Raw genomic sequence first — 19,956 nt, 5'->3', positions numbered from 1 at the left:
GCAGTGTGCACTGGGCTCTGGAAGAATATTCAGGAGTCAGTGGCGGTTGAGAACACACAGAGAAGGGAGAGACCGGATGCAGCTAACTTACCCTTCCATTACAGTCTTGTAGTTCTGCAGAAGAACAGACTACCAGATTAAATTCCGTTATTTATCTATCACTATTTATCAGTATAAATGCACCAACAAATCATGTTAACTTAGAGCAGTCCTGACCTGAAGGAATGAGGTGTCTTAATCTCATAGCTCATCCTCTATAAACTTAAATTGTGTTTACAAGTGATGACATCTCTTGTCTCAACTGGTCAATCCTATTAACCATTGCTGAAGTCTTCACAAACTGTTCCTGCCTCAGTGTGTCAAACCTGGCCTTCTCTTCATCTCCAAGAAACTGCGGAAACTCCTTGAATTCATGCTTGATCTCGATCTCTGCGTCTTGGAATTGTCTCTGGAGACAGTGGGAGAACTGTTATTACATTACGTTACTGGAATTCTCACATTTCATCCAGAAAACCAATTCCCTGGTCTGGTTGACGGACTCTGGTCTGATTTTAGCTAGCCATCGGTACAGTAGTGAATGAATCAGTCCAACTACAGAGTCTAGCTGTGAAAAATTTTCATTTAGCTTCATCTCTATCAAACATTTGGCAACCAAATGCAAACATAATTAAATATTGATCTAATACATTATTGTTGCTTTCTCTTATATTAAACTCAACGTCGTCCTACTGAATGTTAGGCATTGTGGAAGTGCAGATTTCTGTAGCTTCTTTGAAATACTTTAGCATCTCCTGTAAGGGTTTTAGTGCTCTCTGGTGTTCACCCTGAAACGAAAGAACACCTTATCTTACAGTAGAATAATCTGTATACAGTATTTAAACACCTCACATAGAAAATGTATTATGTTCAATAAAAACGTGACTTTGTAAAACGCATGTCTTTACGTCGTTGTACGGGGCCTCCTTGAGGCCCTCAACAGCAGATGGGCTGCTTATCCTCCAGACAATAGTACTTGAATTTCTCACCATGCAGAGCACTTTTGACTCTCCTCAAGGTAGGCCTCACACAGGTTCTATAGAGCCAGGTTACAGGGAGGATTACCCATGGAAAATCTCTTTCTGCAAACGGAGCATTCCCGAACCCCCTTCAACTCCCAGCATTGCTGCAGATGGACTTTACCAGTAGCTGTGGCTGCTCCATGGTAGGAGGACAGGATTCTTGAAGACGTCACAGCACACAGGACAGGTGAAATCTTCCTCTGGAAGAGATGATCTAGGACTTGAAGCCATTTTCTCAGCCCCTTCCAAGCTCCTTTACGTAGCTACATGTGGAAGAAGATGTGGGTATTTAGACAGACAGCTAACCATCTAGCTCTGAAGTTTACTTCAACTCCAGTTTCTTGCGCCAAATACATTACAAAAATACTGGACGTTTTCGTTTAGCCCGCACGCGCGTCACTGAGTACACCCCTAAACTCATTTGATTGGTTTGCGGCCAAAGTTACCACGGCAACGGGGCTACCACAGCTGCAAAGTCAAAATAGGCTATCGTAAAAATGTATGAAAACTAAAATTACATTTTGGTTTTCATTTACGGTTAGGGTTAGGCATAAGGATAGCAGTGGGGATAAGTTTACAGTTATGGTTAGGGTTAAGTTTCAAATACAATTGTAAGAGGTTAATTGAACAAATGGGCGGGGTGTAAGACTTTGTGACTGTGGTAACTATGGACGACTGATTTCTCTTCCCCCTGTCATGTGACTTTGACACGAACGTACCCAACTCATACTTCCGGTACTGCGTGGATAAGGGGAAAAAGTTGCACGTTCAGGACAAAGTTTTATTTTGCGCTTCTAATTGGCATCATCAAACTGTTAACGACTGGGATTTTGTTTCCGATAGTTTTACTTTATACAGTAAATAATTCTGTACATTTGTGAAACGTCAAATGTTGAGCATGTCAACGAACAACTTGTCGTACAACGACCAAGGAGGATCGGATTCAGCGGTGGAGGTTGGTCAGGAGACTACCCCGACCTCCTCCAATGCTGGAGCTGGATTTGGCCTGTTCAGCACCAACTTTAAAAAGTAGGTCAATTAGCTAGCAAGGAAACATTTTATTAACCTACTTGTGTGTAAACTGTGTTTGCAACTTAATTTGATTTTCTAAGATGGATGCTAGTGGTAACTAGTTGGCTAGATAAACAGCTGCATCTCTATAGTAGCTTCACGGTTTAAAACGCGTTTGTTGACAGCAAGCAATGTTGCCCTGTGTTTGGAATACATGTTTACATGAACAAAAAAGCAACAAGTTTACAAAGAGACAACACCAGACATTTTCTCTAACATACATATATTTTACATTCAACAATGTTTTTCCACCGCGTCCTTTTATGTTTGTAGAGTTGTGGGTCAATGTATTCTAAAATGAACATCGACACGGACATAAAGCTAGCTGTGCTATGCACATGGGCGAAGCTCTGTTGTAGTAGTTAGTCTGGCTACCCAAGTCATTTGATGTGGTTCTCCAAGGTCCTCGGTACAACGCCGGTTTTAAAAAAAATACCCTATCTTCTTTCCCCTCCTTGTCATAAACTCAAGTGATTAGGATAAGTGCCAAACAGTATCATATCATTGAAATATTGTTTACAATCCTTGTAAACAACCCATTTTAAATAAATTGGATAGAGTGAGATGAAAAGGAACCGATTACGTGTAAAATGTGCTCTATGTCATCAATCATCACGTGACGATACCACCAGAGGGCAGTTCCATCACTAGGTCGGCCAGCCTCATCCTGCAGTCATGCTGTGTCTTTTACTGTAAATCAGGGCCTGTATTCACGTAGGATCTCAGAGAAAGTGTGCTGACCTAGGATCATGTCCATATAGCCTTAATCTTCTTCATTATGATCTTGAATACATGCCCAGTAGTTGACTTACTCAGCTGTAGGATTGGGTTTACTGTAAATCAATGTTTCCCAGACCGTGGCCTTGGAGTTGGGATCAGTTATAATTTCACTATCAGTAGGTTAGTCTTTCCCCAGCTGGCTCCAGACAAGGCCTCAAGTCACTGTCTTCTCTGAAGGCCATTTTCTCCCGCAAAGTCTCCCCAACAGTCAGCCATTTATCATATGAAAGTTTATTCAACCTGATTTATCATGGAAGCTTTGAATTATCCACTTACTGTTAGTTTGTCTGTCTTTCTCTACACCTGGGCCTATTTCCCTTGTAGTCCTATAAGTTCTAGCACTTTTAACCCGTAGAAAGGTCTCATTGAAAAATGTTTGCGCTGTGCTCATGTCATCGTTATACAGTGGAATGTCTACTGGTATTGTCTGTTTCAACCATCTCTGTCACCATCGAGCAGTGACTTGCGTCAGTCTAATATTTGAACGTGGTTTGGCCCTTAGTCAATCTCTTAAGTCCTCTCACATGATCAGATGGTTGGTCTGTTCAGCAGTGAGGCAGGGCCAGTAGGCCAGGTCTGGTAATGGAGACTAGATGACTCTTGGTTGGGCTGCTGGAGCCTGCCGGGCTTGAGGGGTGTGAATGATTCCACTGTCCACACACAAACTATGACACACAATGCCTCGGCTTTACTATGAGATCTAGTAGGGAGTCTGTCCTATCTGTATCACATCTTAAATTCACATAATCTAGGCTTTTGTCAGGCATTCATAAATTCACTCGCTCTATATTCACCATGAGCCTAATTCCCTTTATATTATAGTTATATTATATTATTATAGTTCAAATGAAGAGTTTTTTTTTTGTTCTGTACTCCCCAAAGTCAAGTCTGACTGATAGCATTGTTTATGAAATCAACCCAGTAGTCCCACATGGCTCATAGATCTGAATGGAATGGCTGGGTGTAAGGGTAGGTGTAGTTTTATTTTTTATTTTTTTATCATATTGGGTTCAATCCTATTATTTCTTCAGGAATAGCTTGAGGAGGATCATGGGGTTGATTTCTGAGAATATGTTGCTCTGTGTAGTTCTCTATCCGCGCTGTGATTGCATCATAACACTAGATGGCAGACTTGAATGGTAAGTCAGAAAGCAGCGAAGCCCTGACAGAGTTTTTATGTTTTCTTCTTAAATGAAGCTATCGTCAATGTTGCGTTACGTGCCTTTTGACGTATGTGCATTTTAATGGCTGTAACCCTAACCCTCTCTTGCACTTTATTGCTCCTAAAGATATCTATAGGTGGCCTTTTTATGTTAGTCAGCTTTCTCCAATGAAATGAAACCACAGTCTGTTTGGATAATGTCATGTGACACAGTTGGGGTCTAAGTCACGTTCCTGTAGATTATCCAGTATTGGCTGGGCTCTTGTTACCTCACGGTCCACTTTACTGCTCTGGCCTTGACAGAAGCACAGCAACATGTGACTGGCTGGTTGTCCCCAAGTGATCAGCTGCTTCCTAAAGCGCCATATTATTTCACTGCGGTTCAGTTTCCCATGTTTTTTATAGGGCCTCCATGTGATGTCAGATTATGTGTTGGGCTATATCAACTGAGCCATGTCTGACAAAGTTATCATCCTGGTTATAAACACTAGAGGACATGGCAGATGGTAGTAGGCTAAATAGAGTTAGCTGATTGGAGCTGTTTGCAGTGCTTTATCCTACTTGTCGTTATGTGAATGAATGACCAGAGTATCTTCCCGGGCTGGTTGGTTGTAGACTTGGTTTTAAACATAAGAGAGACATGTAGAGTTGTCGGGGTGTCGTTCTAACTCTGTGTGGTTCTTCTGTTGGCCCTTGAAGGGCACTGGGCAGGCGTGAAGCATTGTGCTGTGGACAGAGGTGGTGAAAGCTGCTCACTGTTTACCCCGAGGCCGATAAGGCCCCCCCGTTTTCACTGCAGGAAGTGGCCACAGGCAGAGAGAACCAAACTACCACCCAGCTACACACAGATGCAGAGAACAAACAGTATGGTCAGAGGAGAGAAGGAGAAAGTAGCCCTTGTCCAAGAGCTACAGATTCATCAGGCAGGAAACCTCAACCTGTCTCTGGATTGCATTTACAAGAAATTACGAGTCAAAGCCTACTAGTAGCCATTTAAGAGGGCCACTTCATCTTGCCACTCCTGTTATCATCTTAGAGCTAGGGATGTGGTGGGCTCTTCATTGCTTTAAAGCCTGATACTTGAGATTTAAGGAGAAGGTGCTGTCAGTCACAGCTTCAATTTACAGAGAGGGAGAGAGCATACCATAGAGAGCATGCATAGTGTCTGTGTGTGTAGCAGAACCACTAATGCTGGATCATTAGCCGGGCAGAATGGGTATCCTGTGACCACTACAGTTGGTCGCTGCCTGTGAAGGGCAAAAGCGGGTTGGAGGGAAGTAGCCACAGTGAACGTAACAGCCAGCTGACAGTCGGTGAAACGTGTGTGTGGACTCGCGGGGACTGTGAGGACTGCTCTGCTTTCTGCTGAGAATGTCCAGCTCACCTTAAAGACCGAACTTCACCAGGAGGAGCAGCACCCTCACGCACGCCAATGGAGGCCCCGACCAGACACCCACCAAATGGTACTCTACAGAAGTATCTGATCACATGCTTTGTGTGTGTCATTTCAAGTTTACGAACTTACCTAGTTTCCTCATCTCTCTAGCTGATTATTGATTGTGACATTATTGTGAGTCACAGCGTGACTTTCGTTTCTCTGCGCCTGGCAACAACTCCCAATATGGTTAATTTGTGTTTTTCGTTTGCTCTCTACCTGTTCTTCTCATGTTGTTCAATGTGAAACATCTGCCTGGTGTGTTGTTGAACCCAACACTCCATTCTGATGCAAAAACATTTTTTTTCTCTCTCTGATTGTGTTTTTCTCTCTCAATTCAATTCAAGGGGCGTTATTGGCATGGGAAACATGTGTTAACATTGCCACAGCAAGTGAAGTAGATAATATACAAAAGTGAAATAAACAATAACAATTAACAGTAAACATTACACATACAGAAGTTTCAAAACAATAAAGACAATCCAAATGTGTGTATGTGTATATATATGTGTGTGTGTGTGTGTGTGTTTTAACAATGTACAAATGGTTAAAGGACACAATATAAAATAAATATGGGTTGTATTTACAATGGTGTTTGTTCTTCACTGGTTGCCCTTTTCTCGTGGCAACAGGTCACAAATCTTGCTGCTGTGATGGCACACTGTGGAATTTCACCCAGTAGATGTGGGAGTTTATCAAAATTGGATTTGTTTTCGAATTCTTTGTGGATCTGTGTAATCTGAGGGAAATATGTCTCTAATATGGTCATACATTGGGCAGGAGGTTAGGAAGTGCAGCTCAGTTTCCACCTCGTTTTGTGGGCAGTGAGCACATAGCTTGTCTTCTCTTGAGAGCCATGTCTGCCTACGGCGGCCTTTCTCAATAGCAAGGCTATGCTCACTGAGTCTGTACATAGTCAAAGCTTTCCTTAATTTTGGGTCAGTCACAGTGGTCAGGTATTCTGCCACTGTGTACTCTCTGTGTAGGGCCAAATAGCATTCTAGTTTGCTCAGTTTTTTTGTTAATTCTTTCCAATGTGTCAAGTAATTATCTTTTTGTTTTCTCATGATTTGGTTGGGTCTAATTGTGCTGCTGTCCTGGGGCTCTGTAGGGTGTGTTTGTGAACAGAGCCCCAGGGCCAGCTTGGTTAGGGTACTCTTCTCCAGGTTCATCTCTCTCTCTCTCTCTCTCTAACCGTACCTCTCTCATTGAGTGGCCAGAACCCTTTCTGTCTCTCTCTCTCTCTACAATCAATGACCTGCTGTGTGGCTTCACATTCTTCTGTGGAAGGGTAAGGGTCGTGTAGGCCTGGCTGGGTTAACATCATGTGAGATTCTGCTTGTTCTCTGGGTTGAAGGTGTTTCCATAGCAAAGCTGTGATATTTTGAATGCGTCCGCTTGAGTGTGCCAGTTCAGTAAAGAGATGAATTATTGAAGCGGTTGTTGATAGTTTGCGCACCGTAGACCACGTGGAAGAGTATCCTAAGAAAATAGGCCATCTGAGACCCTGTGTTTTTTTTTCCCCTTGCAGTCGTTTGACGTTGATGAAACTAGAATGGTTCTCCTACCGGTATGTGTAAGCTACTCTCTCTTGAAAATGGCTGTTCTATTGCGGAGAGGTTCTCCACATGACTACCAAGTTTAATGCATGACATAATGCTCTCCATAGATCAGTATTAGTCTGGGTCTTGGCAGACCTTTGGCCTGTCTCCCACCAAGGACACAGCTGGAGATCGATCAAGTCCGGCTGCGTATCTTCTTTTTTGTGCGATAGGATTGTAATTTAATCAAATGACTCAAATCTCTGTTATAAGTGTGCCACAGTTTTCCAGTCCCAATTCGATGACGTTCTTCAACTCATTAGCCTAATGAATTTTACCCCGGCGGAAGTGTAGAGTTCTTAGCTACACCGGTGGAAGTTCTCCGGTGTAAAGAAGGCCGTCCGCTATACAAAATGAAAAAGCAGTGTGGTGGTATTAAATAGCAGCACATGTTCTGATCTCTTTCTCCTCTCCACCAGGAATGATGACCTTAAAGAGATGCTGGAGAGCAATAAGGACTCACTCAAACTGGACGCCATGAAGAGGATCATTGCGGTGAGCATCACCTGCACACACACACATTCCAGGCCTGAGGAGAGCACTTCCCACTAAGTACAGTGCATTCTCAGTTCAGAGTCTACTTTGGTGTTCCCGTCTCAATAAAATTAGGCCAATTTGTAAATTCCTCATTTTGAAGAATTGGTGAACAATTTCCAAAGTGCAATTTATAGTGCGGTTCGTTGCTGTGGTATATTGTATGTGCTGTGTTAATAACACATTGAATACTGTTAAACATGCGAGGGATGTTGTGTCCACAGCTGATCGCCACGGGGAAGAATGCCTCCGAGCTGTTCCCAGCTGTGGTGAAGAATGTGGCCAGTAAGAACATAGAGGTATGAGTTCCATTCTGTTTGCATAACATTTAGTAGAGTCTATCGAAGACAAGACGGATAAGGTCCCTCCCACTGCCAGGAGGAGACCACCGAACCACTGCCTGGTAATATTGATCAGCAGAATAAACAGGCTGTACAAGGGGCAGCCTGTGAGGTGTGTGTGTGTGTGTGTGGCAGGGCAGCCCATGGTAGGGAACTGGAGCATGTGTGTGGGGGTAATTGGCAGAGGAGAGCCTGTGGCCACGTCTCCTCTCTCTCTCCCTTCACACACACCAGATGCTAGGGTAGTGCTAGGTCCCTCGCTGTGGCTCTCTCTCTCACGCTCTCTCTGTCCTCACCTCTCTGCGGGCAGCTCAGTCACTCTGTCTCTCTTGTCGTCCCTCCCCCCTCTCTGCTGCTGTGCTGTGTGTTATTGATTGTCTCTAATCAGAAAGCAGCACTGGAGGACACAGAGTATTGACGGACTCGTGTGATTTAATATCAGGATGCTTTGTTTACTTCAACCAGCGCTAGCAACAACAACCTGAGACTTGAAAGCCCTGAGGTGTGTGTGAGTGGGATGGAGGGCTATATGGAGTATGGTTATTGGTATTTGATAACTGATCAAATAATGGAAATGAAATCATTAGCATATTTGATTACTATTCCTAATTTTGAGCATCTATTTTCTGCAACGTTTTTGATAAGATGTGATTCCCCTCAGACAAGGCCAGATGGGTTATGTCCCCTCTTAGACTCAATAATGATGAACTAATCACAGCAATGATGATTGAAAGCCACAGCTATACGCCGAATAACACTGAAGTGAACCAGGGCCAACCTTTAAAAGGGATACTTAGAGATATTGCCAGTGCGGCCCTTTATCTACATCCACCAGAGTCCGATGGACTTGTGGATGCCATTTGTATGTGTCTGTGACTGTCCAGTACGACGGAAGCACGAGGTCGTTTCGTGAGCCGATGCTAACTAGCGTCAGCGCAATGGCCGGAAGTGTATGGCGTGTCTGGCAAGACACCCATAGACTTCCAGTTGTTGCGCTAATGCTAGTTAGCAACTTCCTTCATACTGGAGTCTAGACTTAGAGACATAAAAATGGTATCCACAAGTTCATCTGCCTCTGGAAGTAGATGAAGGAGCTGGCAGGAGGAGTGTGGGGGCTGCACTCATTCATACTCATTGCCAAAATCACAAAGTATCCTTTTTAACTCAGTCGGACACTGGACAAATATTAGCTCAGTCTCTGCTACGTGTGAGGAGCGAGGAGGGGGCGGAAGGCAAACAGAAACATTCTGAAGTCAAATAAAACATTTTAGCTCATTCTCTGCTCTATCCGAAACGACACGCCATCCAGACTAAAAATATCCAACAGGAACACTTTCAACCTCCGCTTTCCCCCCGTCTAAAACAACCAGCCCAAGAAATACATCCGAGGTCTAGCCAAAGCCTCATTCTCTCCACTGTGTCAAAGAATAGTGTTACCTAAACCATTTGGAATGTGTACTGAGCTCAACCCAAAAGTGAATCTATAGACTTGGGATTTCTTCATTGACTAAATTCAACGTGTGTGTTCCAGCTGAAGAAGTTGGTGTATGTGTACCTGGTGAGGTACGCAGAGGAGCAGCAGGACCTGGCTCTACTGTCCATCAGCACCTTTCAGAGGGCCCTCAAGGTAACACATGTGTGTGTGCACAGCAGGCTTTGATGCAGAGCGTTTTTTGTGTTTTTAATTTTTTTTACCATTTTGAATTCCCACACACTCATACAGGTCTTGAAAGAAAGTGTCATGTTTGGTATGTACGTGTATAAAGGTGTGTGTGTGTGTGTGTGTAGGGCTATTGAGCCATTTTAAAGAGGCTGTCTGTCTCTCTGTAAGTTCTGTGGACAACAGAGTTGTGTTTTTAGACAGCCCACCCCGTCCCCCTGATGTGTCTCAGGACCCAGAGCTGGAAAACCCATTTCAGCCCCTGCTAGCTCTACACCATGCTTCACTTCCTCCCTGTGTGTGTGTGGTACTGTATCATGTCTTCAGTATCTCTTAACCCAAACCACATGAGAGATTTCTGTCTCCAGTCCTTTTTCTTGTTTTCTCTTTTACTCTCCTCACTGTCTCATTGTGTACATCTTTGCAGAAGTGTGTGTGTGTGTGTGTGTGCACTCATGTGTGTTAAGATAATCCTTATACCCCCCCCTCCCCCATCTGTCCTCTACCAGGACCCTAACCAGCTGATCAGAGCCAGTGCTCTGAGGGTTCTGTCCAGTATCAGAGTCCCCATCATCGTTCCCATCATGATGCTGGCCATCAAGGAGGCTGCCTCCGACATGTCACCTTACGTCAGGAAAACATCCGCCCACGCCATCCAGAAACTCTACAGGTTGTGTGTGTGTGTGTGTGTGTGTGTGTGTGTGTGTGTGTTGTGTGTGTGTGTGTGTGTGTGTGTGTGTAAAGCAATGGAACTGGGAGTTGACTCAAACCGTTCCTTCTCCTTAGCCTGGATCCGGATCAGAAGGAGCACCTGATAGAAGTCATTGATAAATTGCTGAAGGACAAAAGCACTGTGAGTAAAACCGGCTCCCATTACCAGCTAATCCAAGTAAGTTTTGGGACGGTCACATGTTTTCATTGAAAACATAAATGACTACAACCAGATTCTAAAGTGTGTAGAAAGATAAGGGAGCTATGAAATGTATATATATTTTTTTACAAGATTATCTTTGAGACTAAAGATTACTATTATTAAAGTAATAAAACTAGACGGTCAGGGAGAATCTAAAATTCCCCAAATTTCATTACATGGGGGGCCCTCATTATTTGAGTCACTCAGATGGTGTATGAACATGGCATAAGCCATGGCAAAATGTTTAGGGGTGCAGGAAACCAATTTTAAAACGGTAAAATGTTCTCTCTGCCCCATGGCCCCCCCTCCCCAACGCTAACTTTACCACCAGTGTTTCCCAGCAGTGGAGACCGCATGATATGAACAAAGCAGTAATAAGGATGGATTAAATTGTATTCACTCTGAATCAGTTTTCATCTATTTCATTCATTTGATATCAGATGGGTTCAGCAGTCAGTCCTTACTCAATGCATTCATTCAAACCAAATCCATGACGTCACTGGTCTACTAGGTGCAGTACTCCCAACCAGCCACCAGAGGGTAGTCCAGTCCAACAGAACAGTCCCCCCCACCACCACCGCCCCTCTCACTCTCTCTCCTCTCTCAGCTCATTCACCAATGCCATGCTTTGTTAGCGCCCACTTAAATCCACATATCTTCAGATGCTCCTAGTTAACTGTCGATTTAGAAAGGCATTCTCTCACTGATGCTGGTGTCACCTTAATTTGCTTTCTAAGGCCAAGTTATTTTTTTTTCTCCTAGATTAGCCTGATGGCATTCTCCAACTCCAGTGTGTGAAGCACAAATACAGCGTCTCCTTCCACTATTAGGCTAATAGATGGTGCATATTCTCCAGAAGGTCACTATAAATGCGTATGGTCACTATAAATGCATACGCTCCTATAAAGGCTAGTTAAAATAATGTAAATTGTGCACGTGCTGAAGTTAGCATATAGAATGCCCTGTGCATGTTAGTAAATACAAGCCATACACGGCCTCTCTCTATCGCAATTAGTTATTCATTGCATGCATCTCTCATTATATAAAATAACCCGTAGCACAAAGGGGGGGGCAGGGGGGCCAGGACCAGATGCATAGCATATTTAGCTTCAGTCACTAACGAAGATAGATGATTTCTCCCCATTGAAACACTCTCTCAATGAGGCTGGCTGGCTGGGGGACACCGAGAAAGGGCACAGTCACACAAGTCCGTGCGCTGTGTTTTGGACTGGAAGAAAAAGATTAATAAGACCGGAATGCGAATGTCTTTTTTTTAAAGTATTTTTATATATATTTTTTGTGTGTTATGATTTGTTATTAGAATTTCAGAGAGCTTCTATACCAATTTATTTACTGCCAGTTTTAGCTCTTTGCTTTCTGTCGGTGATCTGTTGTGTTTGTCCTGTTATTCAAAGGACATCTGCATTTATATGGATAAAATTCACTTTATCTTGACCAGAGCATCATAAGAACCATCTTTGAATGTATTTTACAAATGCCTTGAATTACCTGTTTTATCACCGTTCATCCCACAGTAGTATTTCAAATCAAACTTTATTTGAAGTGCATTTACACAAGATGTCATACAATATACACTTGGCAGACTAGGTTTTTTATTTATTTTGCCTGGAGGAAACATAAAGCTTTAAGCTTCTATTCCCCTTCACTTTGAGATAAGAAGTTGCTATCATTCTGGAGAGTGAGAATCACAGGCTGACCATGTAGATATGGACTGTGCCCACATGAGTGTCTAGGGCAGTATATAAAGCTGAGGTGTCCCAAACATGTGGCCCACCACCATCCGTGTCCCCTACCTGTGCCCCAAAACTAGCCTCCATGCTTATTAGAAATGATTGTACTTTGTAAAAAATAAGAATTATCACCAAGGTGGTGAAGTCAGTTATGTTCGGTATGTTACAATGTAAGTATATTTGGGGAGAGATAAAAAAATATATATTTGACTCTCTCTGTTGTAGCCTGAACGGTGATGGCCCCTTTACGCCAAATTAGTGTGACACCCCTGGTTAAAGACAGGATGGTGGTAAGAGAAGGGCTGTAGAGGGAGGGGGGGGGAGAAACACAACACAGGAGGTTGTGCAGCTGTTTTACTGTGATGGATCTATTATCCAGCCATTACAAGATAAATGATCGATCCCTCCCATCCTGCCGCCCTGCCTCTCCCTGCACCTCCTGCAAAATTGAAATGAGAACAGGGAGGAGTGTGTGTGTGGTAGTGTGTGGTATGATTAGAGGCTAGGTGGGATGCCCATTCATTTAAGAGAAAGAGGAGGGAGGAGATGGAAAAGGGGGAGAGGATAGAGCGAAGGCAGGGAGGGTAGGCCGACCGACCCTGCGCCGTGCCATCAATCAAGGCGGCGCGCCGTCTCTGGCGTGATGACCCAGCACTCGCCGCCTCCCTGGCGCCCTAATTAGAATTCATGACAAAATAGATGCAAGGAAATGGTTTGGGCCCTTCATAATTTTATACGAAATTTATTGTTATTAGAGGAACCATTTGCTTAGTGTGATTTTTCCATTACTGGCTTGTCACGTAGTGTAGATAATACGATGGAAGTGGATGGGAGAGAGGGAGGGATGGTTGTGGACTCCATAGATTGGGGTGTCAGTTTTGTTGATGGCGCGTGTAGTTTACCTGCATCTAATGGGGGAAGTTGAGATGGGGGAGGGAGGGATAATGCACAAAGAGGCGGAGACAGGCCCAGAGAGACTAATAGGCTGAGAGAGAGAGACAGACGTCGAAGGGAACGTAACACAGGGCTGAGATACTAGGAACCTCTGTGTATCCATTGATGCACACAGGCACAAAGTTCCTGTTCATTCCTGTCAGTACTTTACTCCAATATAAGGGCTATGCACTAGATGAGGTTTGCGGAGTTGGAACTTTACATCAAGCATCTGTTAGTTCTGAGACCAACCGCGCTGTGCATGACAATTAAAAGCCACACATACATTCCCCAACTAGGCCCCTTTCCAATTATAAACCACAAGCACATCCGTTAAACTCTGCTTATATGAGGTTTCTTAATTGCTTGCTAAACCAAGTGTTTAAACAATGCCTCGGTTTTGATTTGTTTCGCCCATGTTTTGTTTTTTTAAACGAACAGCTTGTTTTTTAATGTATTTTTTTTTTAATGTAATTTTGGTTGCAAAGTTTAGGCTAATTCCAAACACGTATTTTACCTCACACCTTTTTCTATGGTATTTACCAGTCATTTAGAAGCCTACTCCCTAAAGCTGTCCAGATTGTTGAATGATTAGCGCTTCGGGTTCCTAGCTCCCCAGTTGTCAGAGGGCCTCAAACGCATATGCACACACACCTACGCAATCAATGCAGCTGCACGGCAGGGATGATGGGTAAATGTACAGGGTTTCCACAGGGGCCACCAGGGGCCAGTCTTTTCTAATGGGAGAGACCGGATTCCGCTACCCCTCTCCTCGCCGACTCCTTCCTTATTCCCCCTCGCCTCTCTGCGTTAATGCTGTTTGCATATTAATACACAGCCATGTCAATCAGTCAGTCTGCCAGCCAGCAGCGCTACAGGAATAGAACACGGACCAGACAAATGGATTTTTCTCCCAATAAAATGTACTTGATTGCCTCCCTTTCCTCCCTCTCTCCCCTCCATTCTCCCATTTCCCCCTTTCTCTTGTCTCATGAATAGAACATTCAATTAGCTATGAGCTGAAGGGACAAATTAAAAGTCTGTGGTGAAATGTTTTGGCTGTGTGTGGGCGATTTAGAAGGATGCCTTTTACCATGGTGATGCCAAATTAGATTTGTTCAGTAAAGACTTTAAATGCGGTAATTTTCCACCCAGTTACTCCTCTCCTGTTTGGTGCCTGGCTCTTAGATTATAGCTAACTGTTCATAAACCAAATTCTTGCTCTTAGATCATGAAGTACACTGTCTTTCTAACCAAGATGTAACCAGGCCTTTCGGTAGACCGTCATTGTAAAATAAGAATTTGTTCTAAACTGACTTGCCTAGTCACATAAATACACAGACAATGGTCTCAGGCTAAAGCAGGGCTGCCCAAGTTGGATCCTGAGAGTTACTGGGTGTGCAGGCTTTTACTCTAGCCCTGCAGTAACCCAACGTCTCCCCCTATAGCTGGTAGCGGGCAGCGTGGTGATGGCCTTTGAGGAAGTGTGTCCGGACCGTATTGACCTGATCCATAAGAACTACCGTAAACTCTGCAACCTGCTGGTGGACGTGGAGGAGTGGGGTCAGGTGGTCATCATCACCATGTTGACCCGCTACGCCAGGACGCAGTTCACCAGCCCCTGGAAAGAGGTGAGAGATGGGAGGAAGAAAGATGGTGGGTGGGGGTTGACACAGTTCACCAGCCCCTGGAAAGAGGTGGGAGGAGATGGGAGGAAGAAAGATGGTGGGATGGTGGGGGGGGTTGACACAGTTCACCAGCCCCTGGAAAGAGGTGAGAGATGGGAGGAGGAAGAAAGATGGTGGGAGGAAGAAAGGTGGGGGGTTGACACAGTTCACCAGCCCCTGGAAAGAGGTGCGAGATGGGAGGAAGGAAAATGGTGGTGGGGGGGGTTGACACAGTTCACCAGCCCCTGGAAAGAGGTGAGAGATGGGAGGAAGGAAGATGGTGCGAGATGGGGGGGTGGTTGACACAGTTCACCAGCCCCTGGAAAGAGGTGAGAGATGGGAGGAAGAAAGGTGGGAGGAAGAAAGGTGGGGGGTTGACACAGTTCACCAGCCCCTGGAAAGAGGTGAGAGATGGGAGGAAGAAAGATGGTGGGGGGGGTTGACACAGTTCACCAGCCCCTGGAAAGAGGTGAGAGATGGGAGGAAGAAAGATGGTGGTGGGGGGGGTTGACACAGTTCACCAGCCTGTGGAAAGAGGTGCGAGATGGGGAGCGAGGGAAGCGAATAAGTGGTTTGTGTCAGAACGGCGTCGTGTGGCGTGAGCTCTAATGAACGTTTAGATTTGAGATGATTGAGATGTAGTGGCTTCTCTTGAAAGTCTCATCAGCGAAAAAGGAAAGGGCTCAGTTAGGGACTAACTTCTAGCAACTTCTAGATGTGCCTATGCTGGCTTGGGTTGGCTAGCAGGCGTTGGCATGTATGCGGTGAATAACAGAATGAAAGACGTGTGTGTTTGTGTGCGTTTCAGGACGGTCTGTTTGATGAGAACAGTGAGACTGCGTTCTATGAGTCTGATGAGAAGAAGACGAAAAATGGGGACGAAAAGAAGTCCTACATGATGGACCCCGACCACAGACTGCTTCTGAGGAACACCAAGCCTTTACTACAGAGTAGAAACACTGCCGTGAGTCTCACCACACACACACACACACACACACTGCTCTGAAGCACACTGGTCCGAGCCTCTCTCACAAACAGATGCATAAACACACACGCATCCAGTGTTTACTGCTGTTGAACCTGCTGGCTGTGAGGGATACAGGCAGCCTTGATGAAGGCGTCTGAGCATGGGGTTCTGTTGTCACTCCTTCCAAACATGAACATGTTGATTTTAAAATGTGACGTTTCTTTTTAACAGAGAACGCGATGCGGCCCTCCTCCGTACCGTCACGTCTTCCAAATGTGACTCCTCAGTCCTTACTCTGGCTGTCTGTTACCTTCTAAATGTCATTCCTCACATTACAAAAAAACGCATGACTTTGGTGTTGCTATTTGATATATGGAGCTTTTTAAAGAGCTTTGTGTCCTGAGGGAGGATGAAAGACCCGTCCTACACGAGGAGGAGATACACACAGACCTGGGATCAGGCAGTGCTGTATCGTCTTGCCGAATCCTAGGGTCTGTGACGCCAAACAATGGCGTGACAATGACCACAGGACTCGGCAAGACAGCACAAATTCAACTGGGACCAGGCTAGATAGGGGCATGCCTGGAGTTGAGAAACAACCCCCTGTATTTGAGGCGTGGCTAGAAGGGCCATGTTAGAGGGGGGAAAAACCTGTTCACGTCTGTCGTTTCAGGTGGTGGTGTCAGTAGCTCAGCTGTACTGGCACCTGGCTCCTAAACACGAGGTCGGCGTCATCACCAAGTCACTGGTCAGACTGCTCCGAAGCCACAGGTACACCCCAACCCCTATCTGTACCTTTTTTTTTTCTCTTCTCTCTCCCTCTCTGTGTGTCTCTATTGTGAGGACAAAAAAAGGGCACTCCATAATGTTTCCCCTCTGTCTCTCCCTGTCAGAGAGGTGCAGTACGTTGTGTTACAGAACATCGCCACCATGTCTATTCAGAGGAAGGTAAGGCTCTAAACATGGCTCCTCTCTTCAGTGTCTGCTGCGGGACAGGATTGTCTGGACGCCTCTTGCCCGAGAGCTTAACCACCGTAATTTCATCACCAGACGTACTGTAGCACAGAGGAGAGACCATTCTCTCCCGTTGTCTGTGGTTATAAACGGCATGGTCGACCATGTTGCACGCACTTTGTCTGTTGTAAACCTCACGATTGTGACGATGTGGACTGCTGACTTCAGTTGTGACTATAATAAACGACACGTTGGGCGAACTTTTCCGTCGGTTTTGAACGAATAACATTGCAGTATTACAAAGCGATGGGCGGAGCCGGGCAGTTTAATCCAGTCTTTTTTATATTATGAAGTATCATTATGGTTTTATGTTCTCCCGCCAGGGCATGTTTGAACCTTACATGAAGAGTTTCTATGTGAGATCCACAGATGCCACTCACATCAAATCGCTCAAGGTAAGCTCCCTCATGATGACCAAGCTAATGTAAAAGTAAACCATGAGGTCAGGTGTGTGTGTGTGATCAGACCCATTTTGTCTCCCCAGCTGGAGATCTTGACCAGTCTGGCCAACGAAGCCAACATCTCAACCATCCTTAGAGAGTTCCAGGTAAGTCTCTGTCTCTCTCTCTCTCTCTGGCTTACATTCTGTCTCAAATTCAAGCTGCTTTATTGGCATGAAAAACATTGTCAATATTGCCAAAGCAACAATGTATACAATATACACTGCTCAAAAAAATAAAGGGAACACTTAAACAACACAATGTAACTCCAAGTCAATCACACTTCTGTGAAATCAAACTGTCCACTTAGGAAGCAACACTGATTGACAATAAATTTCACATGCTGTTGTGCAAATGGAATAGACAACAGGTGGAAATTATAGGCAATTATCAAGACACCCCCAATAAAGGAGTGGTTCTGCAGGTGATGACCACAGACCACTTCTCAGTTCCTATGCTTCCTGGCTGATGTTTTGGTAACTTTTGAATGCTGGCGGTGCTTTCAATCTAGTGGTAGCATGAGATGGAGTCTACAACCCACACAAGTGGCTCAGGTAGTGCAGCTCAATCAGGATGGAACATCAATGCGAGCTGTGGCAAGAAGGTTTGCTGTGTCTGTCAGCGTAGTGTCCAGAGCATGGAGGCGCTACCAGGAGACAGGCCAGTACATCAGGAGACGTGGAGGAGACCGTAGGAGGGCAACAACCCAGCAGCAGGACCGCTACCTCCACCTTTGTTCAAGGAGGAGCAGGAGGAGCACTGCCAGAGCCCTGCAAAATGACCTCCAGCAGGCCACAAATGTGCATGTGTCTGCTCAAACGGTCAGAAACAGACTCCATGAGGGTGGTATGAGGGCCCGACGTCCACAGGTGGTGGTTGTGCTTACAGCCCAACACCGTGCAGGACGCTTGGCATTTGCCAGAGAACACCAAGATTGGCAAATTCGCCACTGGCGCCCTGTGCTCTTCACAGATGAAAGCAGGTTCACACTGAGCACATGTGACAGACGTGACAGTCTGGAGACGCCGTGGAGAACGTTCGGCTGCCTGCAACATCCTCCAGCATGACCGGTTTGTTGGTGGGTCAGTCATGGTGTGGGGTGGCATTTCTTTGGGGGGCCGCACAGCCCTCCATGTGCTCACCAGAGGTAGCCTGACTGCCATTAGGTACCGAGATGAGATCCTCAGTCCCCTTGTGAGACCATATGCTGGTGCGGTTGGCCCTGGGTTCCTCCTAATGCAAGACAATGCTAGACCTCATGTGGCTGGAGTGTGTCAGCAGTTCCTGCAAGAGGAAGGCATTGATGCTATGGACTAGCCCGCCCGTTCCCCAGACCTGAATCCAATTGAGCACATCTGGGACATCATGTCTCGCTCCATCCACCAACACCACGTTGCACCACAGACTGTCCAGGAGTTGGATGCTTTAGTCCAGGTCTGGGAGGAGATCCCTCAGGAGACCATCAGGAGCATGCGCAGGCGTTGTAGGGAGGTCATACAGGCACGTGGCGGCCACACACACTACTGAGCCTCATTTTGACTTGTTTTAAGGACATTCCTTCAAAGTTGGATCAGCCTGTAGTGTGGTTTTCCACCTTAATTTTGAGTGTGACTCCAAATCCAGACCTCCATGGGTTGATACATTTGATTTCCATTGATCATTTGTGTGATTTTGTTGTCAGCACATTCAACTATGTAAAGAAAAAAGTATTTAATAAGAATATTTCATTCATTCAGATCTAGGATGTGTTATTTTGGCTACCCAAAGCCATGTCTTTATTTTATTCCCTTTTATTTTTTTGAGCAGTGTACATTGTAATAAAATTATAAACAATAACAAATGAGAATAGAAAGAAAATGGTAGTAAAATTAAATCTGAAAATAATAACAATAAAATGGTAAGTCAAAAGTAGAAATGTAATACATTTTTTTTTAAATCTAAGTATAAAACTAACTTATAACTAAATAATGGTCATCTTCACCATTTACATCAGTACTACAACTACTATCATCATTACCACTACAACCACCATCATTAAACTGCTACCATTACCACCCATACCACTACTATTTGGAATGATTAATAATAGTAGTAGTAACAATAATAGTAATAATAAGTAAGTTACTGCTTACTATGCAGATGTTATTATTCAGTGTCCCTATGGCAGGAAAATACATATTTGGCTGCAAGAGGAGCCATTGCTCCTTCGCCCATGAGTATTTTTAGTTTTTCCTCTGGGTGTAATAAGTTCAAATTTGGAAAAATATTCCTCAAAGAGATTCATTATTCACAAAAATGACTACATTTATCACAGTAAAGGAGAAAGTGCATCTCTGTCTCTACCCTCCCCTGTCGTGCAGTGACCACATACACGCTCCTCTTTGGGTAGCCATGTCTTTTTATGTCTGCCGGTTTCTATTGCCAATCGGTGGTCACTCAGCCTGTACTTGGTAAGGATCTGTCTCTGCTTCATATCTCTGACAGAGTAGAGATAATCAGCCAATTCATATTCTCTGTTTAGGGTCAGATAGCAATTGAGTCGGCTTTGGGATTTTGTTTCGTTTTTCCAATGTTGTAAATATGATTCCTTTGATTGGTTCATGATTTTGCTTATTGGAATTCTTTCTTT

The 19,956-nt window shown here is 44.6% G+C and overlaps 1 protein-coding gene across 2 annotated transcripts in view; it reads left to right on the top strand.

Annotated features, from left to right (window-relative positions):
• Nucleotides 1-1,776: 1,776 nt before the first annotated feature.
• LOC112230811 (AP-3 complex subunit beta-1-like) overlaps nt 1,777-19,956 on the top strand; it is an 84,300-nt gene continuing 66,120 nt past the window's right edge. Inside the window, exons 1-12 of one of the 2 annotated variants that reach the window (XM_042311677.1) lie at nt 1,777-2,087; nt 7,527-7,602; nt 7,866-7,940; nt 9,514-9,609; nt 10,152-10,312; nt 10,429-10,495; nt 14,688-14,870; nt 15,715-15,870; nt 16,547-16,644; nt 16,767-16,821; nt 17,211-17,282; nt 17,372-17,434. In XM_042311677.1, coding sequence (XP_042167611.1) covers nt 1,948-2,087; nt 7,527-7,602; nt 7,866-7,940; nt 9,514-9,609; nt 10,152-10,312; nt 10,429-10,495; nt 14,688-14,870; nt 15,715-15,870; nt 16,547-16,644; nt 16,767-16,821; nt 17,211-17,282; nt 17,372-17,434 — 1,242 coding nt within the window. In that variant the 5' untranslated portion in view covers nt 1,777-1,947. The remainder of the gene's footprint in view (nt 2,088-7,526; nt 7,603-7,865; nt 7,941-9,513; nt 9,610-10,151; nt 10,313-10,428; nt 10,496-14,687; nt 14,871-15,714; nt 15,871-16,546; nt 16,645-16,766; nt 16,822-17,210; nt 17,283-17,371; nt 17,435-19,956) is intronic. The other variant, XM_042311676.1, reaches the window with a different exon arrangement.

The sequence above is a fragment of the Oncorhynchus tshawytscha genome, linkage group LG33, assembly GCF_018296145.1.
Source record: "Oncorhynchus tshawytscha isolate Ot180627B linkage group LG33, Otsh_v2.0, whole genome shotgun sequence".
NCBI lineage: Eukaryota > Metazoa > Chordata > Actinopteri > Salmoniformes > Salmonidae > Oncorhynchus > Oncorhynchus tshawytscha.
Note: the sequence above shows the minus strand (reverse complement) of the source record. Positions and strands in the feature narration are given on the sequence as shown.